Source organism: Fulmarus glacialis, unplaced genomic scaffold (genome assembly GCF_000690835.1).
Source record: "Fulmarus glacialis isolate BGI_N327 unplaced genomic scaffold, ASM69083v1 scaffold8033, whole genome shotgun sequence".
NCBI lineage: Eukaryota > Metazoa > Chordata > Aves > Procellariiformes > Procellariidae > Fulmarus > Fulmarus glacialis.
Genome location: NW_009204848.1, coordinates 70 through 27,675, shown reverse-complemented (window position 1 = coordinate 27,675; position 27,606 = coordinate 70). Strand labels below are relative to the sequence as shown.

At 35.4% G+C, this 27,606-nt stretch overlaps 1 protein-coding gene across 1 annotated transcript; it reads right to left on the bottom strand.

The window, feature by feature from the left end:
* Positions 1-4,795: 4,795 nt before the first annotated feature.
* On the bottom strand, positions 4,796-27,232 carry LOC104071626 (gamma-aminobutyric acid receptor subunit beta-2; the record flags this gene model as incomplete). Its single annotated transcript, XM_009575151.1, has 5 exons — positions 4,796-5,773; positions 9,415-9,465; positions 24,394-24,638; positions 25,733-25,885; positions 27,095-27,232. Coding segments are annotated over 5 exons (935 nt in total), but the record flags the coding sequence as incomplete, so codon positions are not given.
* Positions 27,233-27,606: the final 374 nt, after the last annotated feature.

The window sequence follows — 27,606 nt, the reverse complement described above, 5'->3', positions numbered from 1 at the left end:
AATCATAGTCAGCTTGTTAGAATTAATCATGTTTCAAATGTTCTTTTTGTCTTCAACTGAAAGCAACAGGACAGACCATGAACAATACAGCCTGGTGAGTATTTGTCAAATGACAGTAACAGTGAAAACATACAAAATGTTATCAAATTGGAATAGATGACCTCATGTCTGAAAAACATTAAAAAAATACAACCCTTCGTATGAAAGTAGAGGTGAGATTTTTTCATCATTTAAGTTTCATTTTTTGTCAAAGCACTTACAAAGAAAATAATTTTATACTTATGAAATGTTAGTGTTGCATATTCTTGTAGAGATGATCTATTTCAATTTTATATTAATGGATATTTAAATTATTACTATTTTTACAAGGTAGAATAGGGCAGTATTTTTGATCAACATTCCGTTTGCTTCTTAAAAATTTAGACAAAGTTCCTAGTGCATTTTATTAAGCTTTACCTTTGGTGTTAAGCAGTGACTTACTAGATTTCCCTTTTAAACATTTTCTGGAGTGAAGATTCTTTGGCTTTGGGGGACTATGCTATCTAACGACAGTCAAACATCCTTGGTTTTTTTTTCGTAAAGAAAAATATAAGTCTACTATTAGATACCATAAGAGATACAGATTTCAGAAACAGACAGACGCAATATGCAGGCCTTCTGTAATGAAATCACCTCCAGCTGAATTCTCACTTACCCTGGATTCCTTCACCTCTCTACTCACGGTAGCAACACAAAGGTGCCTTACTGTAAGTGAAAACCAGGCCCTATTTGTTTATGCTAATCTGAGTACTGAGTGCCAAGCTACTATCTTCTGTTGCCTGAACATTTTAACGATACAAAAGGATCGATTGTGCTAGCAGTAACATTGCCGCAATGGCTATTTTACACTACAGTACTTTCTGTACTTTTTAATATCTGGAATCCAAATCTGTTTATGCAAAAGGGTGTTTAAATTACTCTGCTAGAGCACTGCAATTATTGTACTTAGTAAAAAAAAGTCACTAAACAATTACTGTATCTATCGACTGCTCATTTACAGCTTATTTAATTATTTACATAATTTTAGGACACATTAATCTAAACCATAAGTAGAATTAGCTTTTTGCCTTACCATAAAGTACAAATTAGAAGTTAAAAATGTTTAAGAAATCTGATAATATTTACACACGTTCAGCTTAAGTTATGGTTGCTCACATTGTATGTTCTATGTACACATAGCAAAATGTTATGATCACTACTGATATAGTATTGTACCCTGGCCATCCCACCCTAGATTATTTTCTAGAAATAGTTAATATTTTTGCCTTTTTTTCTTGGTTCCCTAAGGAATTTGTTGGTTTTGAAAACTTACTAGTGGACAATGCTGTTATAAAAAGAGAGAGAAGAAATAGGCAAGCAATGTGAGGACTAGTCTAATTTCAGATGCTAGGAGGTACAGTACTATCATCATGTCGAACGGTGCAATGCTCCATACGAATTATAAGCATTGATCTGCTGATATAGAAATGCCCAGTTACCCTGTATAGTAAGTTGGTTTTTTTAAATACATTAATCTTTTTTTCTCAAAAATATATTCATACACTGGTTGATGGTAGAAACAAAACTATTATTAGCTTATTCCTTTAACACGCCAACATATGAATGTGTGTGCATATATATACTGAGTACATGTATATATACACACATATGTCCATATAGACATTTAGGAATATGTCCATATGCACATATAGTTGGATAATGTTTAAGATCCGTTCACTTATGTTTAGTACTGTGTTATAGTATAGAATTGGAACACAGTCTAATAATTACAGTGGAAATTAATTGAGCTTTAATTTTAATGCATATTTGTCTGAAAGAAATAGGATTTGTTCCCCAGGTGTAAGACCACCACTCATTTTCTCTATGCATTGTGCTTTTGTACCTTACAGATTTTATCTCCTTTGTATTAGAATGTAAAAACTCTCTGAAGAACTCTGCAACACGCTGTTATCTAAGACTGTTTTCGTCCCCTGGGAATGAGAAAAGAAATGGTCACAATGTCATTGCTTGAGTCTTTCTTCCCATTCATTAAACTGCGATAGGATAGAAACATAACATTCCGTATGCAAACACAGAAATATGTTGCATGAATTTTCAGTTCTGAAAATGTGTATCATACTTACTAGCAGTCATGTACAGTATATATTTACAGATTGATCTCAAAGATTTCATTAAAACTGTGCCATGTTATAGTCATAATTTGCCCATGAATTTCACAAAGATGAAAAACACCTTAATTGCTGGCTATCATGTCTAATAGAACAATAAAATGTGCAATTATAATTATATTACATCTAAATTATTAACTTTGATATTTTGCTTATTGAAACTAACAACAATTAACACGATTAAAAGGATCTAGAATATTCATTTTCAGTCAATTCTAAACTAAAAGCAAATTTATTCTAGTTTACCTGCCGGGTAGCACACATAACAAACCCCATCTCTCATGTATGTTGGCATAATTTCTCACTTTCACTCAAGTATCTCAGAAGAGGAGTAAGTGCTCACCTGGGGCTCGAGTTATACTTTTGCCTTGGCAGCGCCTCACCAGTCTTTCTCACCCCCACCTTCTTGTATCACAGTGTTAAGCCTTAGTACAAAATGATAGAATCCTTCTCTTTCACTAATTTTATACATCACGTTAATAGCCAGAAGGACATAGTAAAGCGAAAGTGCTCCTTCCCCCCAGATAATATATCTTCCCTAGTGACACCTGAGCAGAAACCAGACATTTTCTTTTACTCTCTGAACAGCGACATCAGAGAGTATTATGGCTTGTACTGTAACTTCAGATAAATGAATGTGCAGTTCTAGGATTCAATCTCTGTGGTTTTCATAACAGCTGATGCAGTAAACCAATGCAGAGAGTCAACATATTCTCTGTAAGGTTTTATATTTAATGCATATCAACCCCAAACAGGCTGTGAGCTCCCTGTATTCACACTATGCTTCTGTGAAATAAAAAACGGAGTTGGCAGCAACTTGTGAAATGAAAGAAAAGCTTGTACAGAAGAATACTATAAGACTGCTTTTATTTATGATAATGAATATAATTTTTAAAGAACAGACTCTGAAGAGAAATCCTGAATTTTGATGTGGCTTCTTTTCTTAGAATTGGGAAACAATTCCAACATGAGTCATACCTATCTGTTGAAATTCCAAATGCATCTAACAAAGCTTATTGCGTTATGCATGAAATGCAGTCAGAAATTAAGTATGTGAACAAAACCCAACATTTTGACTTGGAAAGTTAATCACATGATGAAAGCCTGTCTCTACACATCGCAGAGTGAACCTGGAGGCAGTACGTGAACGTACACACAACTCCCTTGAAAACAACGGGGAGTGTGCATACATGGCAAATCCTGTTTCAGGCTCAAAACTATTCTCTCCCATTTGAGGCAGAAATAAGCATATGATATGCTCAAAACAAAGTCAGAAAATTGGCCTATTAGTTCCCAGAACTATTTGCCTCCTATCACTGTCATTCACTGTCAAACGGGGGAAAAAAACACAGACACTTGTAAGAAAATTACTCTTTTAAAGCAAGAACAAAAAATTCAAAGAAAATATTTTATGAAAAATATTCTTAAGAACTATCTTAAACTATTGCCAAAGGAATACTTAAATGGGGAAAAAGTATCTGCCTGAAACATCTCCTTTGTTACTTGGAAGTTACTTGAATTCTAGTTTCTTTCAGAAATTTGTACACAGGTGAGAGGTAGCATAGATACAACAGATGTGGCTTTTCGTTCATGAAATATTTTGTGTCAAACAATCTTGGGGATCTGATTTAGTAAAAGCCATCAGGAATTTATACCTTTTATACAGTACTTACGAATTTTTTTTTCATTACAGAAAAAGATTGGACTAAATAGCAGACTACTTTGCCTATAAAATTCTATTTTTTGTCTATTCTATTTTGCCTATAAGAGTAAAGCTCTATGGAATAAAAAAAAAACCCTTTTATTTCAAAAAGTTTCCTAAAGCAAAACTGAAATTTGCTAGTTTTTCAATGGAAATCACCCTAAAGCAGGAAATACTCAAGAGTATAATTAAACTCTTAAAGTGATGGCTACCACATTTTTCCCTTTAAAACAGTGCATTAAGGAAAACAAAATAAAAAGTGAAATGGTATTGCCTAATCCAGACTGAGAAAGTACCCTGTCGGTATTTTTTGTACTGAAGTACGTATGCTCAGATCTTTACTGCTGAAAGAGGTATGTTACCTTTAATCAAACTGGATATAAGGTGTTAAGCATAACAACAGGGGCAAGCATGACACTGGGGTGATTGCAAACTTGGAAGAAATTACACAACTCCACGAGTATTTCAGACTAAGGTATGTACTATAACTGACAACATTCATTTGCACAGTGTATATATATATATATATATACACACACACACACACACTTTTACATATATGTAGCCTTCCCTCTCCTTGGCCCTGTATTTTATAATTGCTTTCTAGCTCTCCCTACCCTAGAAAGGCAGGGCACCATTGGTTTCCTTCAGCCACCTAGAGAATTACTATTTGGCCAACCAATTTTGGCACTTTGGACAGATGATTTCCTTTCCCCAAACCAAAACAGCAGCATATCTACCCATTCAGAGTTGATGCATTTTTATACCATTGCTACATTCCTCTATTGATCGTAACTACAGTCCTTGTAATTGTGAGCATATGTTCTCTCTTTAAAATCCAAACAAAACTAGTGCTTTTTGCTTCAGCTTCTGTGCAAACACCCAACCCTAATATTATCAGTCAAAGGTTTAGTTCTTTCAATAAATAACAGGAAATACCTGAATATGGTTGGGAAACCTCTGACCATCATCATCTTGGAAGGATGATAGGCACTACTTGTTTTCAAGTTTACACATTTAAAAGGTAAAGTGTATACGTTTCATAAGCATGATAACAACTTAGTACACTCTCTTAAGTATAGATGCATGTCTCGGATATGCAGTTTCCCTGGGAATGGTATGTACTGCTGTTGAAACTAGAACTTGTTTTTCAAATGCTGCTCTATAATTTACATCACTAAACTCAAATGGCCATCAAAAAAAAAAAAAAGAAAAAGAGGGGAAAAAAAAGAGTGAGGTACAATGAGACAGAAGTGATTGTCAAAATCCAATTTGCCTTCACACTCAAAATGCACTTATATTTTGATAAGGGGATATGTCCATACCGCAACTTAACATATTTACTATTTAGCAGATACAACCAAAACATTATAAAAACAGACCATAGAGTGGGCCAGCAACTAAGGTGTTTTAAAATAACTTTTTGTCCTGAATAGAATTTTTCTAAGTCCCACTTTTGGCGGTACAACCGATTTGAAGAGAAATCCAGTTCTTGCTTCCTGTGCGGCTTTATTTCTTAGTTCACATAGTAAAGCCAATAGACGATATTGAAGAAGGAAAAAACGACAGGGAAGAATATGCGCGACCATCGATCTATGGCATTTACATCAGTCAAGTCAGGAATGGTAATTTTCAGTTGAGATGCACGTCTCCGTAGCCTACTTTTCTTCTGTGCCACATGTCGCTCCAGGGCGTTGCGACCAAAGCTGTGTCTGGGTAAGCCAGCTTTCCGGTACTGGATGCTTGAAGTGTCATAGGCCAGCATAGTGCTTCTAGGGTCCCCAAGCCCCATCACAGCCTCGGAGGCAGCCATCTCATTTTTAATTTCAAGTGTGCTCAACAAAATATTTTCATGTGGATCCATCTGTAAAAAATAAGAAAGCAGATTTAATAGGAGAGAAAGGAAGCCCAGTCAGTTGCAAACTGAAGCCATGCTGACAAGGGGTAGATCTAACATTACTAATTCATTATTAATTACTAAGGATGTCAGTCTGTCTAAAAGACTTTAAGCATAGCCGTAACTATATTCATTGTCATTTATTTGTGAACTCAAGGATCAATAAGGCCAGTATAATTTCATGGAATAAATACTATTTCCCTAGACCCCATGTTCAGTGAGCAGAAGCAATACCTGGAAACAGAGTATATGCTCAGCTCCTGAAAGTGGGATTCTGCCACTGGGTAGGATATCTGGGGCAAACATTGAACTTTTGGGGGGTTTTGGAGGGAAATCAAATGGAAAAGGGTCTGCTTTGTTTTGGTTTTGCTTCTTTCAAATGAAAGCTTCTGCTCTGACAAAAACTTCAGGTATTCACAAGGTCTCTCTGCCTCTATAAAACGAGGCCCAGAGCCCTGCACAAGAGAATGCAAATTTTCAGTCCCTATATTCCAAACAGGACTGCTGATTACTTGGGGAAAGGCACTGACGTAGTCTAACTATACCTATGTGGAAACTCCATTCCCCAGTGCTAATGAATTTCATAAGCACAGTGCATGCTGTGGAGACCTGAACGCTGGAATAGCAGAGATCTGCAATTTAGAGCAAGGAAAAATATATACAGAGTGTAATCACATCAAATGTACATTAAGCAGTTGTTTCAATGGGTAGTTTTAGCTACTATATATTTTTTTAAAGGCAGTTCATTGAAAAAAATATTAATGCAATGTTGTCAAAAAACCCTTAGACAATTAAGAGGATTTCAAAGATGAGGAACTAAATTCTATTCTTAGGCAATCTAGAGTAGATCTGAAGCATGGTAGGAGAACTTCAAAATAATCCATTTACAGAAAACAAATATAAGGTTATTTAGGAAGTTCTAATTCTCCTCAGTCTTCCCTCTAAGTATATATTTTGAATTGTGTGATTACAGAGTATAATTAAATAAAAATACTTTAAAAGCAGTAATAGCTAATGAGCAGCTAATTAAGTACACTGACTTAGTGATGGTAGTGCAGATATACTCCAGGCCAAATAAGAGATGAAACTGTCCCAGAACTCCTTTAAGAATAACGCATCCACATTATTAATTTATAATGTACATAATATATACTATGATTATTATTGAAAGTACACAAACTGTGACTTTTGTGGATTTCTAAACAATAATATGGCATTAGTCTATGCTGTAATATTTAGAAGCCAGCAGTCAGCAGCAGGTACCTTGCTGCACTACCCAATATAGCACCGTATTTGCCATTATTAGAAAGAAAAAAACCCTGTGTAATATTTCACATGGCACGGTGAGAGAACTGGGTCGAAAACAGTTGCTTTTTAGTAGCATCCACTGCACAGTATTATGAACTGGGAAGTCGGATACCCACAAAAGTACTTTGGACCTACTGAAACACTGCCATTTGAGTGATTACATCTGTTCAAGTGATGCATAAAAATTGGCATCGCTGAGATGCCAGATTTCGCTCTCTTTTTTTTTTTTCCAATCTATGTGAGTTTGCACCCCTCTAGTTTCATTATATTTTAGTTTTAGATTAAATGTAATGACTCAGTGTGAAGCAGCCAAAATAATCTATTTTTGCTTGCTTTCCATCAAAGCTGTACGAAATCTTTGAATTTTCTAGTGTGTTAGGGAAATCAATCTTTTTTGAGAAGCATTGGAAAAATGGGAAATTTGAGCTGGAACTCAAGAAAAATTCCTTTAAAAAGTCTGTAGCATGATATTGAACATGGTGAGAAAAGACTGTGTTCTAGCCAGGAAGGCCATCAAATCAGTTCTCATCTGCATTAGACAAAACTAAGGCAAAAAGAGTATTCTGCTGTTGTAATACAAACAAAAACAAACATAGGCAAAAGCTTTCAAATAGATCTATGAAACTTCTCATGAGAGCTTTCAAACATTTTCTTATAATGAGTGCAGTTATTTAGAAAATTCTTATGTGATTTTTGGGGTAAGACAAAATTGGCTGTCATTTTTGTTATAAGATCTCAGACAAATAATAAGACTTTCAGTATCCTGAAAATAAAAGAAATTATAGGTGCTTGACATTCATTGATCTCAAGAATGTCTAAAAACAAATAGGGGAAGTATCTTACAAGAGGGGTGCAAAGCCATGTGGAAACTACATTTTCCATAGTTTCACATAGTCTTAAGAAAAGAATAGAAATTTTAGTTCCAGTGACATCAGGGGAAGTTTGACAAAACATCCACTAATGCAATGGTTTTACCCCTTATCCAGAGCCTGAGTTATTTTCACCTCAAAGTTGTGCATTCTAAGATACTATCTTTGCAAAGATTTTAGTGCCAACAAATTTGTTCACATCGTAAATCTTCCTGGGATGAATCTACTTTAAGTATTTTATTCTTTTGATCTGCAATGATATTAGAAATTTGAGTGCTCTTTACACACTCATATACTTTCTATGCAACACAAATGCAAGAAAAGTTATTTTAGTCTACTAGAGTTACATATAGACATGTTTTACCAACATGATATCACTCCTTCAGTTAACTTTTTGCTTTGATTCTTTTGTCACTTCTGTTCTCATTTCAGGAAATTTCTTAACACAGCAAACTCCTGCAGATATCTGGCAATCTTGGCAGTAGTAAGATTAGTGATGCTGGGCATAAAAAACATTTAATAATATTCTAAACTATCTTCTAGGGCAAAGTGTCTTCTTCTGCACATATCACACTGATATCAGAGTTGGAGCAGAGCATTTTTCAATTTTCCAATATTTTTTCAGAAGAAATAATGCAAAATACAGTAAAAATTAGTGATGGGCGAACCTTCAAGTGTTAGGATAGCCGAGTAAGCACCACAAAGTTCAGGTGCTTCTCAAACACTAATTTGACCCTCCTGCACCTGGAACAGTGAATTGACTATAACAACAACTCATTTTTCGTGGTATTTTGAATTCCCAATCTGAAGAACTCCCAAAGTTCCAATCCAGAAGTACAAATAAATGTGAAAATAAAAGAAAAAAAGAAACAAACAACAACAACAAAAACCCAGAAAGAAATTATCCTAACTTTTCAACCTTTGACAAAAGGTTCCTTGTGAGATTCGAGAGAGCTGGGAGTGTTATTTCCACCAAGCAGGTTCGCCCAACTCTAAATAAAACATGCGTTTGTAGTTAAGTGAAGCCTGAGATAGAATGATAATGAATTACATTTATTGTACACAGCACCGCCCATTGAAAAGGATCCCAAAGCGCTTTACAAGCTTTAGAAAGAAGAACCGCTTCACTTCCCAGTGAAGCGCAATTATCTCTGAGGCAAAATGTGGTGACTGACAGTGCAGAACAATACACTATATTTTAGTCGAGGAAATGGAGAATGCTGTAGCCAATTGAAACTATGGGGTGGGTGAGTGGTGGTGGGGAATGTTAGGTAAGCAGAACAGTTACATAAATTGGTATTTGGCCAGATGCTTGGGGTTGAGATGACCACGCTATAAAAAAGTGCCATGGGATCTTTAATGACCATAAGTTGTCAGGACCTGAATTTTAAGTCTCTGAGGATAAAAACATTAGAAAACAATGAAAGATACCTTTGTTGAATACATTTCTGGACAATGATATGTGCCAATTATTCTTCTGTCCTGTAAGTTAATAAAATCAAGACCAGTTTCCTTAGAGATAAGGCAGCTATTATCTTTCATTTAAAATTAAAGCACTCTAGGGTAATAATAGGACAACTAATTAAAAGATATAGGGACCTCTAAGCCAACAATTAGCAGAAGTATATTCTGGCTTCAGAGGTGCTATTACTGCCTTGTCCTGCTCCTCAAGGTAACATAACTTTGTGATGTAAATGTATTTTTTCCAACTGGTCACTTGACCAAGGAAGATATGATGATATGAAAACAACTGTTAAAATTATTCTGGGGGAAAAGTAAGTGTAAAAGTGGTTTCAAAAGGAGGTGGAAGAAGGTTAAAAAGATCTCTTGGTGCTGAAGGATTGTTCAACCATAGAACTAGACTCTTTATGGTGAACAGGAGAGTTCAAACTTAATGGAGAAATTCCCAGGGACAAGGAAGGAAGGGAGAATGTGAAGATGAAGAAAAAGCAGCAGCAGCAAGTACCATGGAAATAAAAGGTGAAAGCAGAAGTGGAGGAGAAATGACCAGAGCTCAGCAACCATGCAAGAGGGTGGGTTTTTTATAAATCAATTTTAAAGGTGGATGACAAAATATATGATGCAAATGATATTCACTTATAGGTCCAGGTCAACTGGAAGAAAAGCTGACTCTGGAGCCTTGAAAGAGGCCATGACCTTTTTGATGGCCTCAAATAAAGGGAATACAGAGGAAAGTGTAGAAATGTTACCATTACATGTTCTTCCTGCTACCTAGAAACTCCAAAATGATGGCTTTCTTGAGGAATTCCTCTTACGCTAATACATTAGCAACTGTAAAATACAAGGAAATTACAACTCCCACACATATACATACACACGTATGTACATTAGGAATCCTCCAAGGATGACCAGATCTTTGAAACTACTAACATCTAGTAAAGCAGCATCTTGGTGATTATGGTCTACTGTTATGCCAAACACAGCTTTATAAGTAGGAGGTAAATTTATATTGATGAATTGAAAAGATATAATATTGACATGTTTACTTCCTCATATACTGTTCATTTTCACCTGTAGCCTTCAATTACAGGCAGCTACTGATGGCTCATTTTGTGGCAGAATGGCTCAGAAGCCATGGATAAAATAGACAGTAGGGCTGGAATTTATGATGGAAATACCTTGTGAAAAAAAGCAGTTGTAAATTCAAAAGAAATATCCTTTTGTTAAGTAGGGCTGCCACCAGCCCAAAGCAAAATATGGTGAGCTGAACCAAGAAGGGGGAACAGAAGTACCCAGTTTATTACAAAGATTAACACCTGAGATTAGATCTCAGCATTCATAGGTCCTGCAAACTGACATTCTTAAGAACTGAAGACAGAAATAAAGATCCCTTTCGCAGTGAAGACCAACATGACATGCCTAGACATATAATTTAGTTTGTTAAAGACCTTAGTATTATCTATAGCATAGTTTCCCACCTCTTACAGCTGAGCTTTGCTTGGAAAACCAGTAACATCCTATTCCTGACTAGTTACAGTAGCTCTGGCAAGATTAGGTGAAAGTATGAAGCGCACTTTACATATAATAGGGATCTTCCACCACATCAGCAAGGTTTGACTTATTGATTAGGAACCACTGATCTCTGGGGATTGCACTGACTACACGAGGTAATGTGTGGAAGGTAGATTGTCCTGTATAAGCTGCTGCTAGGTTCACTCTGGAAGAAAAAAGAATTAATGATTTTCAAATGGCACCCGCTTAAAGCTATCCAGACATTTTTGACATGGTAAGCTAGTCTGCTGAGATAAAGCTATGAACTCATAAAGCACAAATGCCTAATATTTCAAAACATCCATATGTGAAACATTGTCTTTAAGAACGTAACAAACACTGCATTTCCATTGTCTGTACAAAACTGAATTTATTGCCAGCATTGCAGTAACTGTTCATGAAACCATGTTAGCATGCATTGGCTCAGATTGCATTATACACCTAAGATTTGCATCAGGCTGTAAAGCATGCAGACAGAGGACAGAGGACTAAAATCAGGTTGACTTATAATTTCAGGTTACTTTGTTTGGTTTCAGGTCAGAAAATCCAGAGAAATTCTGCAAATTCAATCAGGATTTTCTTTAGGTTCTTGAGCTTTTTAAAGCCTAAAAATCTAAGCAAAAAACCAAGAGACCTGTAAGAATTAAAAAAAAAAAAAAAAAAAGTGAGAGAAAATGCAAGATCTGGACAGAGCTTTAACGCTGCTATAACTACTCGTAGTTCAATTTCTAGGCATCCAGTTTTACCCTCTGATATATGTGATTTCTTGACCATTATCATTAGTAACACATCAATAACTTAGTCATAATTATTGTAGGATTCTGAAGAAATTGTTGAACACATCTGATTTCTTTTGGCATCCATTATTTACACACAAGATCCCATACTTAAGGCATTGCAGAATAAGTGCCCACATAAAATGCAAGAGGCTGAAGTATCTTTGGCTTGATGATATTTGAATAAAAATAATGAAAGATGAACTTGTTCAAACTGCTGCACAGAATCCAATGTTCTAAACCAAAAGCCAACAAGTGAAATAGGCAAAATCAGGACTGCCGTTTGAATTATGGTACAGAATAGGAAAAAATGGGGAAACAGCCTAATGGTGTCCTGTCCTCAGCTTGAACCTTACACCAACATCTTCTAAAATATCACAAAAACATCCCTGGGGTTTTTGGAGTAAAGGGGGATAAATCACCTTAGCCAACCAAGAAAGAAAAATAGAGAGTACACTGTGATTCTGTAGAAAAACATCTTCCTCCATTTCACTTTTGGCCAAGATAATTCAGTCCAATGCAATCTCTAGTAAAGTGGAAGGAATAAATTATGTAAGTAAGGCCTTGATGTTGTACATGTAATTTCCATTCTAGTGCAGCAAATATAGTTGACCATAAACAGTAAACAAATATCTGATTCAGGAAATGATCTTGTAATTTTACTTAAGCAGATACATTAATTTGATGGGACTTAAATAAATATTAAGGTTAGTCATGTTTTCAAGTGATTTCCTGAGAATGAGACTTTCGCTCTCAATCCAAAACCATGAATAATGCATATATACATAAGGAGGAAACAATTTTCTTTTTCTTTATCCTGCAAGAACATATCACAATGGTGGAGCTAAATATTAGTAAACGGGAATTCTAATTGGAAAGTCTTCAAATTTGAATAAGCTTCATATTGATGATATTTAAAGGTAGTTGCCCTCCCTTCTAGAAATTTCAGGTACAGATTTCTTTTTTCCTCCAGGAGATTGCAAAATCATCACTCAGACCAAAGCAATTCTTTGTAAGTTATTCTGTCTTAAAAATGAAACCCTTCCATGAAACAAGAAACCTCTTCTATGTTAAAGATAAGATAAAAAACCTCTGTAGGAGAAAAGTTGAAACATTTCAAAATTAATCTATCTGAACTTCCTGAAAGCATTTATTTTTACAGGGGAAATTTTGTAAATACTAAAAGGGGAAAAAAATAATCAATCTTTGACTGAAAATAAACATAAAGGAAGCAATGTAAGTAGAACTGGAATTTTTGAAATTTCAGTTACAATTTTTAGCAACAATTTTTTACTACTGAGACATTTAGGAGGAAGCAAAAGCAGGTGATTTAGAATGGAAGTCTTCTGGGGTACCAATTAACAACAGCTCTAAATCCTACCATTTTGCCAAGAAAGTAGGTGTTAGGCAGCCAGGTGCTTACTGATACTGCTCTGATGAAGTATTTGTTATTTATTTGTTAAAATATCATCTGATTTAAGTGTACATATTTAATTCTCTTGGAGATAATATAAATGAATAACACATCAGCAAGAACCTACATCCCAGAAGGTGCTCTCTTCCATCTGTGATAAATAAGATCAAAATTTCATCAAACTTCCATTATGCCCGTAAGCTAAGTCTCCTATTACGTTGTCTTATGAAATATACTTTAACAGATATACCTAGCACCAAAAATCTACTACAGAAACACAGCAAAATTGCTTATATAAGAAACCTTCATGAAAGATGAAAAACGCATGGAACATTTGGTTATCATCACAACTGGCAAAATTTCTAAGGTATAATTTGCATATAGTTATGGTTTTGATATATGAACGAGACAGTAAAAATAAGGTTGATAAAGTTGCTCCTCCAGAACAGACTTCTGCAAAATACATAGATGTTATTTTTCTTCTTTGAAGTCAAATAGAATGATCAGAGCAGTCTACAGCATATACTTGCCACAAGAGTGGGTGGATTGTATAGAAGTCTACCAGTGTTTCATCCATCTGACCATGATGTTAACAGATTTAGGCTCATGATTTTGGGGAAGACCAACAACATAATTCCTGGGCCCAGACCAAAGATTAACATGGCCAGAGGCAGTACGAGGTCGAAGGAAAAACTTTGGGAGCTGTGACAAAGATCAAATAAAACACGGGAGAGAAATTGCAATTAATTGAACACAAAAATTAAAAGAAAATTCTTGAGATTTTTCTATGAAAAATCACTGACAAGTTTTCATTATAAGGAAAATAAAGATGAATTTCCAACTTTTGACAACAAATTTCAGAATTTACAAAAAAATCTAGAAATGTACTTATGTTGATCACGTTCAGTGCTGATTTAGAAGCCTGAAATACTGCCAGTTCCATGGCTATAGATACTGTAAGGCTCAGAGGACTAGTCCTGACAATATTAAAATGAAAAGTGTTCTGCTTTAAAATAACCAAAAAACCCTGAATTCGTTGACTGAATTAGAATATTCCTGCATGATTTACTTGTACACTGATAGTTTGCTGTTTTGGGGAGAGTCTAACATTTTGTCACTCATTTAAAAATGAGTGACAAGAATGAAGAAACTTTGTTGCCAAGAATGGTTAGTCATTTCAGATTTGTTTCTAAATAAATTTCTGTGTATGTACAACATATGCCAATATCATTGAAAATTTTGTGTTATACTTAAATTGGTTTTGTGTATATATTAGCTCTAGAGAAAATAAAAATTGAATTATTGTTTTCTTCCTGACATTTTGGTGGCCTTTTGTGCTTGTAAATTTAAACCAAACTTGAGTTTGGTTAGTTAAACATATTATAGTTCTATAGCAATATATATACACACATATAAAATATAAATATATGGATAGTAGGAGAATTTCAGAACACAGTTAAAACGAAGGAAAAAAGACTGGGTTTTTTTGGCAATAGTGTGCAGTTTGTTCTTGACACATAATTTTATAGAAACAAGAGAAAAAAATAGTTCACTAACATGCAAACATGGTAGGTGTTTATGTAAAACATTATTATGTTCAATGTTATAAAAGTTTCATAAGATGCATTTCAGGAAGGGTGATCTACTGACAACTGAGGAAGCTATTAATGAGTTAATGGGACCAAATACAGGCTTATTTTTAAATTGCAAATTATTATATGTTATATATGCCTCATGATGCAAAAAGGAAGAAGAAATAAAAGCTGAAGAATCATCCCCCACAACAGCTAGACCTCTTCAAACGATACCTACATGGAATCGACTTTTGGATCTTCTCCTCCAGTTATATTATTGTATACCTTAATAAACAAAAGACCTTCTATGCAACAATTGAAACTTGTGTAAAGACACTTTTCCTACCCAAAACTGCTATAGCTTGAAAAATATATAAAACATAAAACCTCAGAATTCCATCTAGCAAAATGTAAGCTAAAATCTTCCACTTCTGAAGACCTTAATTTCCAGCTACCTGCAGGAACCTTTGAATACTCAAAGAATACACGGACAGAAAGTGGCCCAAACGAAACATCACATGAACATAATCATGTTGATTTAGGCTGTGTGACCCTTACTGTTGCATCCCTCAGGCCAGCCCAAAAGCGTTAAGTTTCTGACAACTATAATACCAGAAAGTTGAGTTCATTTGAGGACATAAGCAAGGACAGTGATGCAGGGCTTTTTGTACATAGCTTTAAGATGTATTAAGTTTAGGAAGAAGGCTCAACATGTTTTTTGGGTGGGAAGAAAACTAAATTCCAGTCTCCCACACTTCTAAAAAGAAGAATGGAGACATAAGCATAAACAAGATTTAGACTTCTATGTTTTAATATAATCTTATATCACTACAGAGGGATTCTTAAAACTAGTATCTAAGGAGTAAAAAAGATATATTCATATATATAGGCATATATGTCTGTATATATACACACACATATTTGAATTTAGGCATAATCCTACTGACCTCCTAACCTTTTTCCTAAGTTATGTGAGAAACTAGCTCCTGGTGTCTATATTTCTCCATATGCAGAATTCTGGGAAAGCAGCCATTACCTAAAAGAATTTACTAAGTGAATTTACCGATAAACTTAGGTCTTCATAGCCCAGCATGACTGTTTCATTAAATTTAACATATGTATATGCAATACACACCCTAACACCCTTTTAAAAAAAGGATATATATAAAAGAAAGTATACAATTTGTACATACCGACATGGATGCCCAGTTCATATGCTACATTAGCAATATTTTGTTATGAATACTGCTAGATATGTTATTCCTAGGTTGTTTGGGCTATTTTGCTCATTAACCTTGCTCTGTCTTTATGCAAGACAAGCAGTCTCCGTGGCATGCTGCAGAGTGACTGCATCGTGTCTCTCCTGGGAATTGGAATGTTTCCACTGTCAGGGGCGGCAGGGGGGAGGGGGAGATTTTTAAGGAAAAAATATTTTTTAAATGTTCGGAAAAAGTCTTTAGAATGTGTTCTAACATAGCAATTTGGGGTTTTTTTATAGTGTTGAAAGTATTAACTTGTTTAAGTCTAGGTAATCTTACAGCCTAAAGAGCACACAACAACAAAGGTAAAGCATCATAATTAATAGTTACTGATAGGCTGAAGATAGGCAAAAACTATAAAAGAGGGATTTGAAATATGTATGCTCCTTCTTACCAGTTTGGGATACTATCATTCTGATTATGTACACACTTCTGATATGAATTTTGTATCACCTGAAATCGATTTCCCCTAAATTAGATATAACAATGTATTGCTATCTGCAAAAAGAAACCAAGCAGATGATCATTTTAGACACTATAAATAACGGAAAGGGGCTGACAAACAGTCATCTTCTATGTTATAATAATATTTTTACCACTTAGTGCCACCCTAGTGTACGGAATCCAGTGATCTCAAGATTCATGAGAACAGCTAGGTTACATCCCCTAGCATATAGGGGAGTTAAGAGTTTAGAGTTACAACTTATTTTTTGGATAGAAATTGGCCATTCAGTTAAACCTTGTCAAAGTCTTTAGAGCTGATCTGCTTTGGGAAATCAATTTTTCACCAAATTCACTAGCCAGACATGCCTTTTGGACTGCAGCTACATACATTTCTTCTATTTTACTGTACATCATGTGCCTTTTTTGTGCCCCACAATCTGAAATAATGATATAAACTGCATTAATGGATTCTTTTTTGCAACAAAAAATGAATCTAATTCAGGGTCACTGGTGGATAACAGGTTTGTAGGTGCACTACAAACGCAAAAGAGATATCATGCTTTAAACAAACGGAGCGTACGTGCACTGTTCTTACATTAATTAAACATGGCATTCGAAGGAGCACAGCTGCAGAAAGAAAAACTCACGCAGCTGACTTGACCTTTATTCAGATGTCATGTGGAATACCACTACGGATCATGGCAATAAATCACCTTCTGACTGCTTCTGCAAAGTGCTGTGGGCTAAAACTTGAACTTCCTCAAATTTCACTCCTATCAAACCTCAGGTTTCAACAAAACATGAAGAGGCTGACTGAGCACTCTGTGCATTGATGATTGTTTCATATGCAAGTTGTTCCTTAATAATGCATGAATGTAAATTTAGGAGAAAGCTGAGCTTTTATAATCCATGCCTACTTTTATTACATGTCCTTCAATAAACTTCTGTGCAAGGAATACCTTCTGACCCTGGATCAAGAATCAGTCCTTGTGCAGTTTTACCTGTACTGCAAACAAAAGGAAAACTCTCCTTGGAGGGGAAAGGAAGAGGATGAATGCTTTCATTGAAATCTGGACGTTGGCAGCATTAGCTCCAGTGATATAGAGCAGTGAGGATCTGAGATTTTAGACTGAAATTTTAAGAGCTTCATGTTGCCTTAATGTTTTAATATCCTGTTCAGTTGATTGAGTCTGTGCATGTAGCCATTTTAAAATTCCTCTTTTTTCCAAAAGATTTTACAGTCTTCTGCTTGCTCATGTTTTATACTAGAAGTACCTCTGGTGCACAGGGTGTAAGGTGCAGTCCTATGTAATAAATACTGACCGGTTTTAGGTACCTTTGCGATAATTCCTCCTCACTAGAGGTGCATTTATATGATTTCTTCAGATAGACGTGAACAAATATTGCTGTGAACTGAAAAGGCCAAAGGCAAGCCAGCAGTAAATCAGAGGGGAAATAAAGGCATTAGCCAAGCCTAAGCTAATGAGCATTACTTTGGAGCAAGGTATATTATCTCGGGCCTGCAGCCCTGTTAATGCATCTTTACATTTTAGTCTGAAAACTGAGGGGTTTAATCTCATTATCATATTAAAGTTCCATGTTCTCTACTTGGTACCCAAATTTCTGATAAAAAATATCATTAGTCCGACAATTTATCTTGTTTGTGACTTGGCACTGTGTGACAGTAATGCACTGTAACTTTCAGGTATGCTGACTGAATACCTTACGCAATACAAAGACTACTCATTGTTTTAAAAATAAATTCAGTATATTTTAAAGAAGTCTTTGTGTTTAGAAAAAAACCCTTATCTAAACATAGCAATGTCAGTTAGCAATGTCAGTTCACATTTATTTAAAAAAAAAAAATGACTGAAGAATCTGTATAAACAGTTTTATGAAGTGTTGCATAATACCCTGACAATTTTCCCCTCTTTTCCAGAGGGAAATTGCTTTATTAATGCCCATAATAACAACAGCATGATTGCAAAATTAGAGGTAGAGTTTTATTTACCTGACTTATGTTATCACGTACTTCAGTTATATAGCCTGTACACTTACAGCATCTCTGTGCTTTAAGCTAGGTTGGAAACCTAGTGCTTTAAGCACTAAGAAACCTGTGTTTTAAGCTAGGCTTCAATTATCACTGCAACTTATATATAGATAATTATACATACTGCAATGTATACATTCTAAAACCACATTCAGTGATGTATTTACATTATGCAAAAAATAATGCCACTTCTGTGAAGTGGCAAATCAAATCACTTTGAAAGACTATAACAAACAAATTTTATGTAAGAAATGTTAATTTGCAATAATTAACTATTCTAAACTTAGATGATCTAGCTATAAAGAAGAAAAAAAAAATTCAGAAATAATTTAAACACTACCTGAATAACATGCATGTAAGAATTAGAAAGATAGGACTAGAAATGAAAGGCAAGATGCACCAAAAAATTATATGGTAATGCCTCTATAAGGTTTGATATCTGGCTTGAAAAAATTCAAGTATCACATCCTGTTTCTAGCTAATATCCTGGTAAGGAAACCATACTGATATCTAAGAAAAGACTGACAAGGTGTTCCATCAAGAGATGGTTCTGTAGCCATCTCTTAACAAGAGCCTTGATGTAGGAACTGATATCAATACTCACAGCGAGTATCGTCTCTGCTGCCTGACACACTTCCAGTCTCTGTTGCTTTGGAAGAGGATGGCATACAGCTGCTTTTCCATTATAACCACCCCTTGTCAAATGTACAGCTGGCAAGATGCAAGAAGCACTTCTTTACAGAGGAAGAAGAATCAGCCTTTCATTCAGCCAGTACATTTACCATGGTCTTTACAGTGACAGTTCTGGTTTCCATTAAATTACCACATAGCTGTAACAGAGGTTTTCTGATCTATCCAGAATAACAAATACACAGATACCATTGATATTGAAAACCATTTTCACCTTACTTACACCTCCAGAGAAGTCAATTAATATATGTAGTAGTCTGGATCAAATGAGTTAGATGAGCAACTGTGGAAAAAACAGCAATGAATCCAAAAGACGTAACAACAGCATAAGCAGCAGGTTGACTGGGAATTTAGTAACACAGGAAAATATACTGAAAATACAGAGCTTGGGAGGTGATCAGACTGCAAATCCTGAACAACACAAAGACTAGAAGATGCATTAGACACATCATAGTGATCAACATCAGCAAGCCCATCTAAGCCACAGTTCCAAGATGGAAATATCCAATGTAAAATTATTGGATCCAACAATGTAAGAGAAAATTTAAAAATTAATCAAAAACACTTTGGCTACTGCATTCTGGAAGAAACTTAGGGGGAATAAATCAGTACTGAGATAGCACCAAGAAGCTCATTATTTGAACTGCGATAACAGAAATTAAGTATATTGAAATGGCTGCGGGTCTACATCAGAAATTATGCAGTTGTAACAGGCTCTACAATGAGATTCTGGTTAAGCTAATCATCTCCTTGAAGAAAAAACCAGGCTTCATAAAGAAGTAAACTTGAAGGGTTATATCACAGTAGCTTGTTTCCCCACTCTCCTTCCCCCCAAAGGAAACAGAAACCAAAATTACAGTTAGAAGGAAAAAAGCCTCATAGAGGCTTCTAGACCAAATCCTTCCAGACCATTTTTATGTAATTACAGAATTAACAGAAGAAAGTTATGGATTTCAGTAAAACCTTTGACACATTATCTTAAAACTGAAGAGATTATATGTCCCAGATATATGTACAATTACCCATAGGAAGAGAGTCAGCTGAATGATATTGTAAAGGCAGAGGTTAGAATCTGGCCCTATTTTTTAACATATCTGTTAATCATCTGGAAGAAGCACAGACAATATATTAGATATTAGTGCCCTGAGCCTAAAGAAAAGATAGCATGAAATGTGCTTACAAAGGATCAAATGGATGCTGATGACTGTCAACATTCCTATTTAAAATAGAAAAGTCCACAGAATAAAATTGCATAACAATGGGTTAGAGTATATATACCATAGTTTATGACACATATTAGGCCTTCAAGCAGAAATACAACACTCCCAGTTTACCTATCCTTATATATACACTTGCAGTACTATGCCATTCAGAACAGAAGAGATGCAAAAATTTGAGACTATAAAGGCATTTGAAGAAATAAGGTAGTATAAGGCAATAGGCTTGACAAGAGAGGTAAGGAAATGATGTGAATGCTGTCTCCAATAAATGAAGGATGTCTGGAGTAAGAAGAAAACCAGTGCTTTACCTGTAAGCAACAATACGACTGTTTACAGAGAGAACAATTAGCCTTGACAAAGGCAAAAGAAGACGAGTTAGACTAAAGGAATAAACTGCTGAATGCAGCTTGAGAAGCTTCCAGAGTGGAATGGTCATACACAGCCATTTTAACCTGAAGTCACTGCAAAGAAAATTGAGCATGTCCAATATGATTTAACAAGTCTGTGATAACGTGTCTGCTGGTAATCAAGTCTGAATCTTCCTCGGGTTTTATGTCCTTTAAATTTCTCCATGATTTTATTACTCAGGTTTCAGAATTCAAGAAGCAAATCAAGATATAGGCCCAATCCCTTCTCTTCCTTTCCTTTACCCCAAACAGAGCCAACAATCTTTGAAAACGAGGGAGTATATGAAGTTACAATCTTCTGTGGTGATTCAGACTAGATATAAGGAAGAAATTTTTTACAATGAGGGTGGTGAAACACTGGCATAGGTTGCCCAGAGAGGTGGTGGACGCCCCATCCCTGGGAACATTCAAGGTCAGATTGGACGGGGCTCTGAGCAACCTGATCTAGTTGAAAATGTCCCTGCCCACAGCAGGGGGGTTGGACTAGATGACCTTTAATGGTCCTTTCCAACCCAAACTATTCTATGATTCTAAAAAAACAAACCAAACCCACCACATTCATTGGGCATATGACATGAATACAATATGAAATTTAAAGAAAGATTTGGCCACAGTTTCATCTGGAATAGCCCAGAGGAAGCTCTGCAGCCAGCCTGATGGTGTTTGCTCAAATGGAAAAAACCAGGACATTCTCCTCCTGACTCACCAAATCTCCAAGGGATTACATTGGATTCAGTAGATACCACAGTCATGGAAGAACAGCTTCTATTGTGCTTCTGTACTGTTCTGTAGGCTCTCTACTATCTTCTGAGTAACACTGAGCAAAAATAGAGAGACTACCAATGTCTGTGTCTGCTCTGGAATCCCTCCATACCAGAGAATTCAACAGCATAAAAGGAGTATCTATTAACTTCTACTTTGATTTTGCAAGTAGTTGTGGATGGAAGGACTAATCAGCACTTCTCCTCTCACCACCTTTTGTTGTTCAGAAAAGTTGTAAGAGGCTGTTACAAAACTTGGTGTTGGAATCTGCAGAAATCTAGTACAGATTTGCTGGCCTGTAATGCATAAACAAAGATGCTGCACTACAAGCAGCAGTTCCAATAACTATTCATCTGCCTTTTTTACAATGTCTATGCTGAATGCAGTAACAGAGCTGTACAGAAGTTTTCACCCTCATTTTTTGAGGTTTATTACTCATGGCATTAATCTTTTCTCACATCTGAAGTATCTGAAGTCACAAACATAAATTAATAGTATTCCATGTAGTGATACAAGAGGAATCTAGTAATATCACAAAAGAATACTCATACTTCGTAAAATTAGTCCTTCAATGTTGGATCCTAATTAGAGACGGAGTGATCGTTTGGTCCCATTTCTAAAATACTTGGGTTTTCATGGAAGCCTGCATCTGAACCAAATTCGGCAGTTCAGACCCATTTTTGTTTCTTGTACATGAAAATAATTATATAATATTTGGCCCCCTTTTGGGTCCATTAAATGTGAATCTGTTTTCCCGCTGCTGGTCAAACAGCAAGAACAGTTGTCAGCTCCTTTCCTCCCCCCTAGAGCAGTCTATGTGCAGTAGGACAATGTTCTCTGATCACTACTCTTTTCTGATCCTCTCCTATTTGATTCTCTATCTATTGCTTAAGGGATTGCAGACCTGGTTATCAGATCAGAGTGTATCTGGATACCAGAGGAGAACTGCCATAGACTATGAACCATGCTGGCCTGGTATATTAAGCAAAAGGCTCAGTATAAAAAAAAAAAAAAAAAAAAAAAAAAAAATTGGGCCTGGGATATTAAAAAAAAAGCTCAGAAAAAAAAAAAAAAAAAAAAAAAAAAAAAAAAAAAGTTGTTCCCAGTATACTTTGTGCTGTAGGCTGGTGAATTTCTGCAACAGTTATGGGAATTAATTTACTCTGCTTACTGGATTGGATTAGTACACTAGTTAGTGCTTTCAAACTCTAGTTCATGATTAGCAGTTTGCCACTAGACTATTCTGTTACATGGCTGAAAGATCTATTGTATGAATAAGTAGACAGAAAATATCACAAGTGAAACAGAATACAAAAATATACCTCAGCGGTGATACTCTGATACCTATGGACCTTAAATTTCCATTGATATTAGAGGAAAGAATTCAGGTAAACACAGATCTAGTCTCATAAAATTACCTACAGGGTTTCTTAGTTAATAGCTTTGATTGTTTAAAAGGAAACTGATTTTTAAAAAATAAACTTGACAAATTAAATAAAAGCTTGCAACTTTTTTTACATTTCTGAAAAATCACCAATAGAAAGAAAAAGATTTTACAGAGTCTTCATGAATTTTACAATGGTAAAATGTGATCTATGGTACCATAACATCAAAATTGATCTCATCATTATGCATTTGCCTTCATTCATGTTTCTCTCAAATTAAATAGAAAAAAAAAAATTAATGAATGGGTGAGATCTGAGCCATGACAATATAATCCTCCTCCTTTAAAAGACTATGAAATACAACCTATAAAACTAACTGTTTTATGCTATCAACATGTGATGGATTTTTGTTGTTCCAGCAAAAATGGAACAAAATGTTCTTCTGCCCGCAGGCACACTATGGTAGCGTAGAAGTTCTGAACAAACATGAGAAATTCCACCACTAGAGCTGTATGAAACTTATGTTTCCACTTCACAAATAATCACTTGGGTCTTTTCTGATTTAGACTTTTTTTTTTTTAAATTCTGATTTTGATTTTTTCCCCTTGGAGTATCATGCTGAAAAAGATAATTTAACTTTATTTAACTTTCCAGTTTTGCATGTGTGTGAAAGTTTGTACATTCCACACTGAGTACATTTTAGCATTCAGCCCAGATTTGCCACTGTGTGAAACTCATCCAAAATGGTCAAAGTGAAAAATGACAAGTGCTTTATGATAAGTGCTCCATTTTCATTAAGCATAATGGATACTTTTTCCAAAAGTGTGTATCTTGGCAAATGTATTTTCTGCCTCAATTCTCCATCTACCGGGGACCATTTTTAGATTCAAAATTAAGTGCACAGCAAGTTGCTTTATTTTTGAGCAGTTTCTCATTTAGTCAGCAGTATCTTGGGCCATTATATGTTGAAAATATGCAAACTTTTCCAGCTTTCAACACCAGCAAATATTTCTTATCCAGGTAATCTGAAAGATTTATGAAAGTAGGTTAAATTTAGGTTTTATTTCCAATGTTCCATACAGCTCTTACTAGAATATCAGCTATAGCCATCATTTTGGATTTGTTCCTTTGGAAACAGATTAGACATATTTAACTCTACACCCTGACTGAGAAAACATCTCACAGTAAAGCTTAACTGAGCACATGCTTTAGAAAAAAGTCATTCAGTTTCCAGGCTAGAGGGCAGCATTCATTGCTGAGGTGGCTAAGTACACTGCTCTGCAGAGCTAGGACAAGATCATAATAATCCCACTCCACTCATTTTCTACAAGAAATTACATTTTAAAGCTCTGTCTGGCAGAAGTGAAAGTCGGCCCTCCTAGGGCAATGCTAAAAATATATCCCCGTTTCAATTTACCTTATTGACATCCATTCGCAACTTCTCATTGTTGGCACTGGCAGCTTTTTCTGCCGCTTTCTTTTGACGCTGAGGTCCCCTGCCAAAGAAGATGTAGTTGACCAATGCATACTCCAGCAGAGCCATGAAAACGAAGACAAAACATCCCATAAGGTACATGTCAATGGCTTTCACATATGGAATTTTGGGAAGAGTCTCTCGAAGATGGGTGTTAATTGTTGTCATTGTGAGCACAGTTGTGATTCCTGGAAAAAAGAATTAACAAGCCTATTTATTGAATCCATTTAAATTTTCTAGCATAATAGCTCATATTATTCAAATGCTAGAGCTGAAAAATTCTAGGAGGTTTTTTTTCCTAGTGGAAGAAAAAACACCCCCAACCTCTGTGTTTATTCCTTATCTTTGTCTTTAATTTTTTGTACCACAAAGATTACACCTGTAATAAATTGTGTTCAATGAAACAAACAGTAGTTGGATTCTATGAGTATATTTTTAACCAGCTAAACTGTAACTTTCTCAACGAGTCTCAGTTATAAATTACCAGCCTAGAGTCACTGTTATCTTGCTTTCCTCCAGCATTTTCCGGATGTCTGCAGTCTTGAATTCTCATGGGAAAATGCTACACGGAAAGGCCTGGTAAAACTCAGACAGTATTCTATAAAGTTAAACTGTCAAATTCTCAATTGTATCTTTTATGGTGATTTACTTATTTTATCTATATGAGAGCTGTACTCACAGGAATCAGTCTGATTTATACAAAATTTGGCAATAGATACTTGTATTTACTTTCGTAACATGCTTGGATCCTCAGTATAAACAAACACACATGGGATTAGTGATGAGATACAGAAGTACTCTAGAGATTAATTAGGAAAATGGTTTTGCTTTTAGAATGTAAGGTAACAGTAAGGAAAAAAGCCCTCAACTTAAGGAGAGGTTAGCTGTACAACCCTAGTAAAACTTTATTTAATTCATATCTGAAAGGAAAAGCAATTTATAATCCATAATGTGTATTCTGGACTGCCATGGGCAAAAGCAAACTAAATCTATTCTCTTTGGAGAAAAACAAGCAGTAAAACAACAACAGAAAACGTTGAGACAATTGGGCTAATTCTGGTTACAATGATTATACAGTTAGCTAATTCAGACATGAAATCACTTTAATTTTTATTTAAATTGTGATTATTTAAATGCTGATTCAAATAATACAAAGCTTAACAAGCCAGACATAAAAAGATCGAACAGATTTATTTTTCAAATCATGCACTATTCACTAAGCCAGAAGCAAGGAAAAGCATTCAGCTAATGCACACTGCATGAGATGTGTAAAAATGCCTACCTAAAGCAACTCTTGCAGCTGAAGCATCATAATTAATCCAGAAGGAAACCCAGGACAGGATAGTGATCAGAATAGAAGGCATGTAGGTCTGCAGAATGAAGTAACCAATGTTTCTCTTAAGTTTAAAGCTGAGAGACAGCCTTGGGTAGGCACCTAAAAGAGAATATTTGGTATGGCCATAATTTACTTGCATAAAGCCTGAAAATATTTTTCTGTCAGTTTGGTTTTATTATTTCATGCAACATAGAGTACACACAGAGTTGAAAGATCCAGGATATTCAGCTGCAGAACTTCTAGCAAGAATTGGGATTAAATAATCTTTTATTCTAAGGGTACAAGGATGCTCTAGATGCATATCTGCTGGTAATCATAATACTCAACAATCAACAACCAAAATACATTTCAGAGAATCAAAGCATAGAAAAGCTGCTTCCCTGACAAGCTGCGGTATGCCTCCTTCAGTGTAACCTTTATTCTAACCTTCTCTCCAAGCAATGCAACACTTGCCCTTTGTCACTGGACACCAGAAATATTTCGGTGTATGAAACACTTGTTGAAATAGGTGCCTAGAGGTCACTATTCAAGTCCCATTTCTTCTTGGTTTTGAAGAATTCGGGATGTGCAATCCTTCTATACTCCCTCCAAAGATGATTTCTATTCACATCTAGAAAGTGAGTTTTGAAGACTTTTTTTTTTTAACACACCTAGCAGCTTTCTCAAGTAGGTAGAGAACATCACATAGTAATAGCCCGACCCAACTCTTGTCTCTCCTGAATGATGTGATGTCATTGAAATGTTCCAGTTGTTTCTTGTTTTGCTTTTTATTTTATGAAATCCAATCTTATTTTCTACTCCTCCTCACAAAGCATCTTTTCAGCATTCAGAAAGTCATATGCTTGCTAGCATAGGCTAAACTACAAATCCTGTGGAACAAGGATTTTAAAGGTTTTACAGAAAAGACAAAATAATTAGTCTAATACATGCACAGCTTGGCACAAGGAACATCTAGAAATAGCGATATAAAGGTTCTAATTCTTCTACAGGCTAGGTTACTTCTTGTTGGGTTTAGGGTGCTGAGGTGTATAAGTGGCTTAATCAGTTTTCACAGGAAAACAGAAAATACAGCTTATTTGAGTGAGCCTTAACATGACAGACTACTGTATCCTCTTTATATGTTAATGAGTGATGCCTTATACATTGTGAAAGCTGTAATAAAAACTGCTCCTTTCAAAATTCAGTTGCTGCTCTAATTTTATTCCTGTTTCTAAAATTTTTGCTCAGATCCTGAACTGCACGTTGAGAATGAATCTGTTTCTAAAAGTCTTCCCAGTGAACTCCCCTTTTAGCTTCCCCTCCACAAACCTGTAGAGAAAACAACATTCTTGGTGATAAGCTTGTAGTCTACAATGGAGAACTGTGGCAGTTCGATCTTTGTCACTCCTGTGACTGCATTATCACCCCCACGCCAGTAAAATTCAATGTCATCTGTTGTATAGCCATCTATAAAAACAGGAGTAAACAATTAAGATACACATCTCATAAAATAACTTAAAATATATTTCTAAAACTAAATCGTTCATAACATAATAGATAACATACAGACAGACACAGGTAATTCTAAATAAAATTTCAAATGGCAATCCTAGGTGTATTTTCAAGATATATTATATCAATATATTAATAAGGCAAACCTTTAAAAACAAATTAAGACTACACACATCCCATATATAGATAGTAACTGTACATTCAGCTTAAGGTAACTTCTGATCCTGAGGCTGGATAAAACAGTGTGGGTTTGCTGTAATTTCAGCTCCTGGACTGAAACATCAGCACTGGTAACAGAAACATGACCAGGTCACCAAGTAAGGCCTGGA